At 41.2% G+C, this 10,577-nt stretch overlaps 1 protein-coding gene across 4 annotated transcripts; it reads left to right on the plus strand.

The window, feature by feature from the left end:
* The first annotated feature begins 260 nt into the window (after positions 1–260).
* On the plus strand, positions 261–5,015 carry LOC104433879 (pentatricopeptide repeat-containing protein At1g62350). 4 transcript variants are annotated; one of them, XM_018869209.2, is made up of 4 exons: positions 261–447; positions 2,958–3,006; positions 3,145–3,536; positions 4,396–5,015. In XM_018869209.2, the coding sequence occupies exons 3-4, from the start codon at positions 3,174–3,176 to the stop codon at positions 4,810–4,812; spliced, it is 780 nt and encodes a 259-aa protein (XP_018724754.2). In that variant the 5' UTR covers positions 261–447; positions 2,958–3,006; positions 3,145–3,173; the 3' UTR covers positions 4,813–5,015. The 4 variants fall into 4 exon arrangements, with proteins under 4 accessions (XP_018724754.2, XP_010045067.2, XP_010045073.2 ...); XM_010046765.3 differs by having other exon boundaries at positions 262–447; positions 3,156–3,536; XM_010046771.3 differs by lacking the exon at positions 261–447 and having other exon boundaries at positions 460–3,064; positions 3,156–3,536.
* Positions 5,016–10,577: the final 5,562 nt, after the last annotated feature.

Below are 10,577 nucleotides of genomic sequence, written 5' to 3' on the forward strand. Positions count from 1 at the left end.
TTTGAAAATATTAAAAAGAAAAATTTTTAATTATTAATAATTATTTATATTTTTTTGGATAATAAAAATATTTCTCATTCATTTATTTTTATAAATAATAAATCATTTTTAAGAAATATTTTTTAATCAGTAATTTTTTTTTTTTGGGTGAAACAAACGGACTGACTATCTTCAGCGAAATCTAGACCAGTAGATGCAAGAATGGAATTTTGTATTTCAAAATGCTCTGTAAGACCTCAAATTTCTTCTTATACCATGTAATCTCCTGCAATTAGACTAATCATTGCAAATCTCCCCCCCCTAATCCGTGGCCACCAAAATAAGGCGGACTCAAGCTTCCTACCCGCGAGCGACCTCTCACGCCGTCGACCCCCGCGAGCCACTTCTTTCTGCGCCGCTCGCCGTCGCCGCCGCCGTCGCCGCCGCCGCCGTCGCCGTCGCAGCCAGGTACACCTCTCCCTCCCACGCGCCAGCCCTAGCTCAAGGCGAGTCTTGTCCGGTCCGGTTGCCGCCGATTCCCCCGATTTCGTGCTGTGCGGGGCGGTACGAGTATCTAGTGAAGCGCTTCGAGTCCCTTGTTCTGCGCGCTTCGGCGGCGAGACGAGGGAGGTCTTGGAGGAACCCTAGGAATAATCCTTCTTAGTGTTCCGTTACTTTCTCGCGGGCGAGACAGTTCATCCGTGCTCCGTCGCGTTTTGATTTCGCTCACACCAGTAGCTCGCAAACAACCGCGGAGGCCGGGGGTTTGGGCGTGTTTTGGCGATTTTGAATCCAGCTCGAAGGGGGTGGGGAAGCATTTTCATGTTTCCTGTAGCTTGTTATTGGCGAGGAACGAATGGGGCTTTTACATTTACGCGCACTTTCATATACAAAGATTTACGTTCGCTTGTTATTGGTGACTTTTGACGAATTTGCAAGTGATTAAGGTTTCTTCCCAACTGGTGCGTGTTTTCCGGATTGTTGGTGTGGTGCAATTGATTAAGTTTTTCTTCGGCCTTTTTCTGATATAGCCATCGAGGACTTGGTTCGTCAGTAAAATCTGCTTGGGAGTTGCACAAGGCTGTGCTTTCACAGGCTTCGGATGTGGGTTCTGGCATGTTGCTGAATATCATCTTGGCTTTATTTCCAGTTAAATGTAGAGTAAAACATCTAAATCAGCAGATTATATTCCAATTCCATAGGTTTTGCTGAAGCCTATCCAAACAATGATAGTTACTTTATATATATGTGCTTGTTGGTCACAAAACGGACCTCAAGGCTTTTAATGGTGTTTGGACATCTCAATGATCTCATCTGCTCTCCTTGTTTGACATCTCAATTTGGTCCTTTTCCCCGTCGTTAATTTATGTTAAATAATGGCAGCTGCAAAGTTGATATTTCTAGAATGAGCGCTGGTTGTAGAGCCATCGATAGTTTTTGGAATAAATGCTTTTGAACCTAGATTTGATTTCCTTTCCTCTCAGACCTTTATTTAATGGGATGGCATGTTACTCTTGTGAAGTGTGTGCTCTTCCACTTCTAAATTTTTTTTCTATAGGTACTTCAAAATAGATCTGAGATTGGTGATCTTCGCCTAGGACGTTACTTGTTCGAACGGGAAACAACATCCTTCTTTTCTCTCTCTTTTCCCCTGACAAACGTTTTCCAAGAACATAATCTGTAAAATGTGCCATTGCTACTTATTGTACGGCAAGTGATTCAGTTGTCTTGTCCTTCTAAAACAATTTTCCAGACTCCTGTAAAATGCCCTTTGTTACTGTAAGGATCTGATGCTTCGGTTCACAATTTCAAAAGCACACTAAGCTATTCCAGTGGATGCCTCTGCATGACTATAATTTTTGCGGGGTTGCTGGCAATGCATGCTAAAGCTTGTTATATGCTGTTCTGTTTGCGTGACAATGTTGCTGCTCATTACTGTAGAAGTCATGTCATAAGGCCCCAAACAGAAATAGGATATTCATCTATGGACATTGATAGGCTCTCTTTTTATGTTGTAGATTGTGTAAATTCCCAAGTTCAATCACCAATTTTCCCTCAATGTCCTAGAATATACCGGCTTTCGAGTAGATTTATCAATTAGAGTGACACTTCTAAATTGCTTCATTATTTATTGTGGCCAAATTCTTCCAGAATTTTCTCAGCACAATCTTATTTCTGGGAGGGCTATTGATAGCTCGTGTTTGGTTGGAGTTCCGTTGTAAGCACCAAAGTGAGGTTATGTATTGTTGCTCATGTAGTAATAGTTTTCTTGGTTTTTTCATTTATTTATGGAATTCAACTTGCTGAATGGTTGTTGCTATTGATTGTTCAGTAGGTTCCTTTTCAACTTCTAATACACATCTTATTTTCATATCTTCAAAAGGTCAGTCAAGATAACAAGTTCTCTTATTTTCAGCTTATTAGGTTTAAGTATGTTTATACTTGCACTTGCAATAATATACTTATTCTGAGTTGGGACTAATTTTTAAACACATCTTCTTCATACATGGGACAATGTGATATGTTTGCAAACCATGTATAAAAAATTTGATCAGTTAATAACTTCTCATAAATTGATGAGCTAAATCATGACTACTGGAAAGAGAACAAAATGCTGGCACAAATATGAGTCTTGCTGATTTTGTTTGTAATTATTTAGCAATATCCATATGGTTGGATAAATATGTACCTATACCCATCCCACTTTGATCGAAATATGCAAGGATGATGGTCCACTTGCATCTGTGAGCAAATGTCAAGTTTGCTTCACCACTTCATTTCTAGCTTCTTTTTCTTGCTTATTGCCTATATCATGATGTAAAGTGAGGATATACATTTTTTTTACCATAATATGTTCATTATCTGCTGGTTATAATCTTATTCTGTCTTTTTCTTTAAAAGTACTGTAATATAACTTGATCTTTGCATATGCTTATATACCTCTACCAAGTACTGACAGGATTACCCAATATTTATAGGAATAGGCTGGACGTCTGCACAAAGCTGGTTTTCTTCAAAAATGATCCAGTTAGTATCATTCACATTATTAATGTGAAGTGTCTCATTGTAGATTGACTTTTCTGAGGTTTTACAATCGTGAACTTAAATAAGCCTAAAACGTACCTCAAACATAACACTTTTCAGTAAAGTTTGATGTGTCCTCAGTCCTCTTGCAGTTCTGATGACTTCCATTGATGTTGAACCTCGCTTTTCATCTTCTTCTTCGGCGAAGAACAGCTTTGCGGAATCAACATTTGCTTTTCCACAACAATCTTGCGAAGCATCGCTTACTGTCACTGCTGTTGTTGTCGCCGCAAACACAGCAGATATCACAGTATGTGAGGACAACCTCGAGCCCTAGCTTGTCGATATGGAGGAGGAAGAAGGAGATCGGGAAAGAGGGTTTGATTGTGGCCAAGGAGCTCAAGCGTATCCAATCCAACCCAGTCCGGCTCGACCGGTTCATCAAGTCCCATGTCTCACGGTTGCTCAAGTCTGATCTCGTCTCTGTTCTTGCCGAGTTCCAGAGGCAGGATCAGGTCTTTCTCTGCATGAAGGTCCGTCGTTTTAGTTCACTTGGTATTGGATTTGGTGCATTATTTCAGTCGATAGCTGAACTGGTCTTGAGATTAGAGAGGCAATAGCATATGCAGATAAATTAGGGAGGCCAAATAAAAATTGGAAAATCTTAGCTTGGAGAGGAAAAGAAAGAACTTTTATGTGAAATTTCAGTGGTTATGCAACATATTACTAAAATGTCCACTAAGCACCTAGTGGTCGGGGCTGTGACCTGGGGGACAACAATCCTGCCAGCTCCTTTCGGTCTTTCTTTAGAGGCAAGGCAATTTAAGGTGGTTGAACCTGCAGTCAACTTCCTGAATATTGTAAAGTCATTATCATTTGTATAATTTGATCTGTTTCTGTGCAGAGTATGGTAATTGGTAAGAGAAGTAATGGAAGGTGTTCAATTTTCATATTGTCTGTAAGATTCAATACAATTGAGATGCTAAGACACTAGATGGTCGTGTCCCGTGAAGGTGATCACTAATTTTAGCTACTTTCTGTCTGGTGAAGTTTTCATCTTGACAACTGGAGAATCATTGTGTCCTTCGTCACTTGAGTGGTCTTTCTAACTTCTTGTGAAATGATGTGCAAGCCCGATAAAGGTCAAATATATAAGGTTCATTGTACTTGTGAGTGGAATGTGATTGCCAGCTGCTCAATCATTGTAACTACTTTGAGCTAGCCAGGCCATGATAACCATTTGGCTACAATAATGCTAAGCAATGTTGTCCCGATGATGGATTGTCAAATGTCACTGTTGTTTGCAGTGTGCTTATTTTATTTTATTTTTCATTTTTTTTCGCGAGAACATTTATGATTGGGATTTTAGCGATGTCTCATATGTTTTTTCAGTTGTATAATGTGGTGCGCAAAGAGATATGGTATCGGCCGGACATGTTTTTCTACAGGGACATGTTGATGATGCTTGCAAGGAACAAAAATGTGGATGAGGTGAGGCATGTGTGGGAAGATCTGAAAAGGGAAGAAGTTCTGTTTGATCAGCACACTTTTGGGGACATAATGAGGGCTTTCTTGGATAGCGGACTGCCCTCGGAGGCTATGGAGATATATGACGAAATGAGACGGTCTCCTGATCCTCCACTCTCGCTGCCTTTCCGTGTGATACTGAAAGGGCTTATTCCATACCCAGAATTGAGAGAGAGGGTGAAGGACGACTTCCTGGAGCTCTTTCCGGGTATGATTGTGTACGACCCACCTGAAGACTTGTTCGAAGATCAAGAGTTGATAAAGGAGAGTGAAGATGATTAGATTTAGAGGTGCTCTTCATGAACTGATGTCGTATATCTTTGGACTCATCACTCCTTTTTTATATTTACAAAATGACTCTTCCTAAGGTACTCTTCAGTGCGTGATTGCATCCTTTTACCTAACAGCCATGTCAATTGATTTTTTTGTCTTCCTCGATTTTTCTAGTACTGTTTGGTAGAAAATGACAAGTTTTGTTCTCTCTCGAGTGTCATTTTGACAATAACTTTTGATTTTCATCTTTGCGATGGTGGAAAACGGAAAGTGAGATCTTTGAGATGAACTGAGATGAACTGCTTCTCTTCTACATCTTCTGAAAATCTGTTGCCCCTTGGCACTCTGCCGCCGCCAGCCACTAGGTGATCGGTGCACGTATTAGTAGTAACTTACCACAACTTTTGAAACATCATGTAAAACTATTCTGGTTTGCCCCTCCATGCTAGGGCTTATTTTTTTTATCTGTATTTCGTCTCCATAATGTAAGGATCTGTATCCGCTACTACCTCTCTGATCTCAAGACTGGTTTGATCATCGACTGAGATACTCTCAAAATGCTCCGAATCCAATTCCGAATGAACAAAAACCGACGAACCTTCATGAGACCTGGTCCTGCCTCTGGAACTCAGTGAGGACAGCAGCAAGGTCGGGCTTGAGCAGCCATACAAATTGTGGACTTAAGGAATTAGTCGAGCCGGATTGGGTCGGACAGGAGATTCCTTGACATCGATGTTGTCCTCACATGCTGCGAAATCTACTGGCTTCACAGCAACAAGAGGAGCTACGAAAACAAGCGAACAAGCGATGTTTCGCGAGGTTGTTGTGGAGAGCAAGCAAGTGCTGAGTCCATGAAGTGGTTCCTTGAGACAAAGATTTCGCTTCGCGACCCACGTGCGGAAGTGTTCTGATTAAGTCGAGACGCAAACAAAGAAAGTTCTTCGTGTGACTAACATGAAATGAAAAACTCATTCCCATGCCCAACATAGGATACGTTTGGTAATACGTCTATTTGGGGGAACAAATTTTTTCAAATTTTTATTTTATTTTATTTTTATTCTCCAGAACAATTTATGAGCATTCGAACATGTTTGGTAACTATAAAATTTTTGTTCTCGGAAGAGAAATGTATTTGGTACGACCCATATATTTTTGTGACTTAGATTTTCTTTTAATTTATTAATAATTTTTTTACAATTTTCTTTTTTTTTCTTTTTATTTTTTATTTTTCTCCTTTTCGCCCTTGTGATTGTTGAGCGATTTGGCGGGGCCGAGCCTTGCCTAGCCACAGCAAGGCTTGCTGTGGCTGAGCGAGGTTGAGCCTCGCTGGCCTCCAGCGAGGTCATGGCCTCATGTGGTTGGTCGTTGGCCAGCGATCGGCTAGGGGAAGAAGAGAGGAAGAGAAAGAAAAAAAGAAAAGGAAAAAAAAAGCTTGATTTTTATTTATTCTTGTTTTTGGAATTGTTTCCAAGAGCAAAAAGTGACTTTTATCCGTTTCTTGTTTTTGTTCCAAATCTATTCCTAGGAATAAATTTGTTCCCGAAAACAAAAAACTTACCAAACGTGTTTAACAAAATAATATAAACAAATGTTCCCGAGAGCGTTACCAAACGCAGCTTTAGGTGCTGTTTGGTAACGCTCTAGGAAATCTTTTTGTTCCACAAAATAGAAATGGAACAAAAATATGTTTAATAATTTTTTTGTTCATGCGAACAAATTTGAAACAAAAAAAAAAAAAAACTTCTTTATTCTTGGGAACAACTCAAGAAACAAGTCTTTTTTTTTTTTTTCTTTTCTTTTCTTCATTTTTCTTCCTCTCTTCTTCCCCTTAGTCAGTCATTGGAGCCTCATTGGCCCCTAACGAAGTCGCCTCGAGCTCGTAGCCACTGGTGAGTCCCTCCCTTCAAGCCTCGTTGTGGTTGGGCGAGATCGAGCCTCACTTAGCTAAGACGAGGCCAAGCCTCGCCCAACCATTGCAGGGTTGGTGTAGCTTGGATGGGCGAGGCTGACCTTGTGATGGCCGAGTGAGGTCGAGCCTCGCCGATGGTCAGGCGAGGCTCGGCCTTGCTGGCCATGGCCAAGGTTGGCGGCTAGCTCGAGGAAGGATAAGAAAGAGAAAAAGAAAAGAAAAAAAAGAAAAATGTAATAGAATTATTAATAAATTAAAAAAAATTCTAAGTCACAAAAATATTTGGTGTTATACCAAATGCGTTTTTGTTTTAGAAACAAAAATTTTGTGTAGTTATTAGACGCTTTCAAATGTTCAAAAACATGTCTAGTGAACATAAATAGAAAAAAATTGTTTTTGAACAAAAATTGTTTCCGGTAACATAAATGTTATTATACACACCCTTAATTTACAAGAAACAAAGTCTGAAAACTTAGGGCATGTTTGGTAACTAATCAAACAGTGCAAGATTCCATTATTTTGTTATCGGGAGTAATTTTGGAACATAATCATATTTGGTAAAATTTTTGTTCCCAGAAACAAATATAAGAATCAAGCAATTTTTTTCTTCTTCTTCCCTTTTCTTCTTCTTCATCTACTGCCACCACTGTGGTTGCCGTTCGCCGTTGGTCACCGGCAACTGGTTTGGTGAGCTCGTCGAAGGTAAGCCCAGCCACTGGTAAGGCGGGCCTCGCTCAGCCCTAGCAAAGCTCGTCTTGCCATTGGCAAGGCTCGCCCAACCCCGGCAAAGCCCGCCTGGCCACCGGTGAGGCTTAGCTGATAAGGGCCCGCTTCACTAAGGGCCAATGATGCTTTGGTGAGATCGCCAGCCTTGTTTGGCGATTGGCCACTTGAAGAAGAAGAATAGGAGAGAAAAGGAAAAAAATTATTTATTAAAAGAAAATGATTTAGAGTAAATTTTTTTAGTATGGTACCAAATGTAATTCTATTTCAGAATCAGAAATTTTGAACAGTTATCAAACGACCTAAAATGCTTAAAAATTGTTTTTAGGAATAGAATTAAAAAAAATAATTTCTGATCAGAAATTATTTTTGGGAATAGAATCATTATCAAATGCGCCCTTAGAATATCACCATTAAAAGATTTTTTTTTTTTGGTTGGGGGGTAAATTTAAACACAAAAATTTTCTTTCTGAGGGTAAGTTTTTCACGAATATAATAATCGGCCGTTAAAATTCGGAATAAAGATGTTAGACTTCCAATACTAAGATAATAGTTGAAAACCAAGATTGAAGGTCTCGCCGAATACACGATTTGAACACGGAGGGCAAAAGCTCTTCCTAGCCATTGATGAACGGCCCCAAAAGTTACAAAATACCGTTACCTTTCCCCCCCGGGAAGTCTTCTCAACCGTCTGCCCAGTACCAAAAACCGCCACCCTTCAAGAATTGCCCGACTCTTCGCTTCAAAACACGCAAGAACCCTTCATCGTCCCTCTCTCCATCACTCCCCAGCCACAATCTTTCCCCTTTCTTCTTCTTCTTCTTCTCATACTGGACAATCTTCCTCCTAATGGAATGTAGATTGACTTACCCAAAAGAAAGATAAAAGTTCTTATGGTTTTTAATGTTGGGCCTAAAAGCCCGGCCCACAGGATTAGGGCCCATGGACGAAGGGGTACGTTTGTATTTTAGAGAGGACGTATATAAAGAAGGAGAGAGAGGGAGAACGTATCTTTTGGCATTCAACGTACGTACGTCCCTCTCCCTCGCTCTCTCTCCAACAAAAAGGAAAAACAGTAAGCATAAGGCAACTTTTTTCTTCCCTTCAAGGCGAATTGGCGTCATCGGATCGAATAGGGCCAAATTCTCTTCCTCACATCGGCGTCGGTGTTTAATTTGTGGCTAACAAGGTACGCTCGAATCCGTGGTGTGCTTTACGATCGGTGATACGTGATTTTCCCGGGCTTGTCTTCCGCATTTGTTTTAGGGGTTCGATTTAGTGTCGAATCCGGTTTTTGGGAATCCGTTAATCCTAACATTGGTATCAGAGCCCGAGTTCATGTTTTCCCGACCCCTTTCATGTTTTTTGATTGAATTTTCGCGAATATAATCGGCCGACACGGATCAAGGTGCAAAATCTCGACACCCGAGCACTGTTCGTCCATTTTTTCGAGTTTCTGTAAGTCGAAATCGATTTCTGAAAGCATAAGGTGAAATGGCTTGTTGAGATGAGTTCGTTGACATGTCGTGCGCTGTCGGACGCGCCCACACGCGTGGCCAGAAGCCGCTGCGCGTGGGGGCGACGCGCCCGAAGCGTTGGCATCGGCCAGCGTGTACGCCACACGCGCCGGTTGGTGAACCGGCACGTGCGCGCCGCCGGCTGGCGAACCGGCACGCGCCGATTGGCGAACCGACGCGTGCTGACGTCACGGTAACCGCCGGGATGACGTCATCGCCGACGACCGTTGGACGGCCGGTCACCGGCCGGCGACCCGACCCGACCCGACCCGCATGGAAGCCTGGCGCATGCTGCGCACGTGCTGGTTGACGTCTGCGTGATGTCAGCCCGCGCACGCGCGCGGCACGTGCCGGCTGATGTCTACATGACGTCATCCCGCGCACGCGCTCGGCACGTGCCGGTCGGTTTGTCCGACCCAGCTCCGACCGTTGACCGTTGACCAAAAAAAAAAAGAAGAAGAGAAAATGAAAAGAATGTGTTTCTTTTTCAATTAAGTCTATGTGGATTATATGTAATCCCTTATTTGTTCTGCATTTGTTGCAGGAACAATGCCTCCCCTAAGGTTGCGCACACCTATTCGCGCAATTACCTATGAACAAAAGGAAATGCTTTCTAAGTTGATAGCTGAGTTGACGGATCATCGATGGGAGAGTGGTGACTTAATTGATCACGTCCTTGAAGTCAATGGGAAAATTCAAAAGGTAATATGGAATGGTCGTCCTATGCCACAGTCAGAGATGGTGCGATTTTTCATGAACACCCATCTACCTGAATGGCAAGGAGTGTTGAATCGCATATGGGATGTCAACAGAGCTGCCTCATATAAAAAAAAATTGTGATGGATTTTATAGATGATTATTATAGGATTGTTAAAAGGGAAAAGATCAAGAAATTAAATAAAAGAGGATCTTTCCCAGTTCGTGTGCTGACTTGGTGTTAGATGTATTGGCTGATCTTTGTTAAGTGTGCTTTGTGGACATCTTATGTAATGTTTACTAGCTGATTGTTGTTGATGTAGCAACCGATATGTTAGTTGTATTATGTGAAAGCATTATTGTTTTATTGGATGTCAATTATTATTTGCTTTCTATTATTGCTAGTTGCTGTGAGTAGTTATAGAAGTTTTTGTAGTTTCATAGAATTTATTTTGCATAAGACAATTATATTAATGATAGTTTTGAGTTAGGATTTTTGGAGAATGATTAGAAACTTTGTGACCTTTTGATTCTGAAACCTTGTTTGAAATTGTTCATTAATATGATGGGTCTGTGTAAAAGGGATGCATAAATGATAGGCATTAATAATTCGTGCATATATGTCTGATGTGTTCAGATCAATGGCTTTAGCCACGAAGAGCATAGTTGCCGAGCTGAACAAAGGTGAAAAGCTCAATGGTGACAACTATGAAATATGGCACATGAAAATCCAATATGTGCTGGAAGAGCAAGAGGCAATTGAAGCTCTTAACTTGATCATGGTAGAACCTGAAGAAGGAAACACTGCATAGCACAAGAGAGATAAGGAAGCTTTTGCTGCATGGAAAAGAAAGAACTCTCTTGCTCGCATCACGTGCTGAGCAGCATGGAAAATCACGTCATGCGAGAGTTTAGGCGTTTTGACAATG

This window comes from Eucalyptus grandis, chromosome 2 (genome assembly GCF_016545825.1).
Source record: "Eucalyptus grandis isolate ANBG69807.140 chromosome 2, ASM1654582v1, whole genome shotgun sequence".
NCBI lineage: Eukaryota > Viridiplantae > Streptophyta > Magnoliopsida > Myrtales > Myrtaceae > Eucalyptus > Eucalyptus grandis.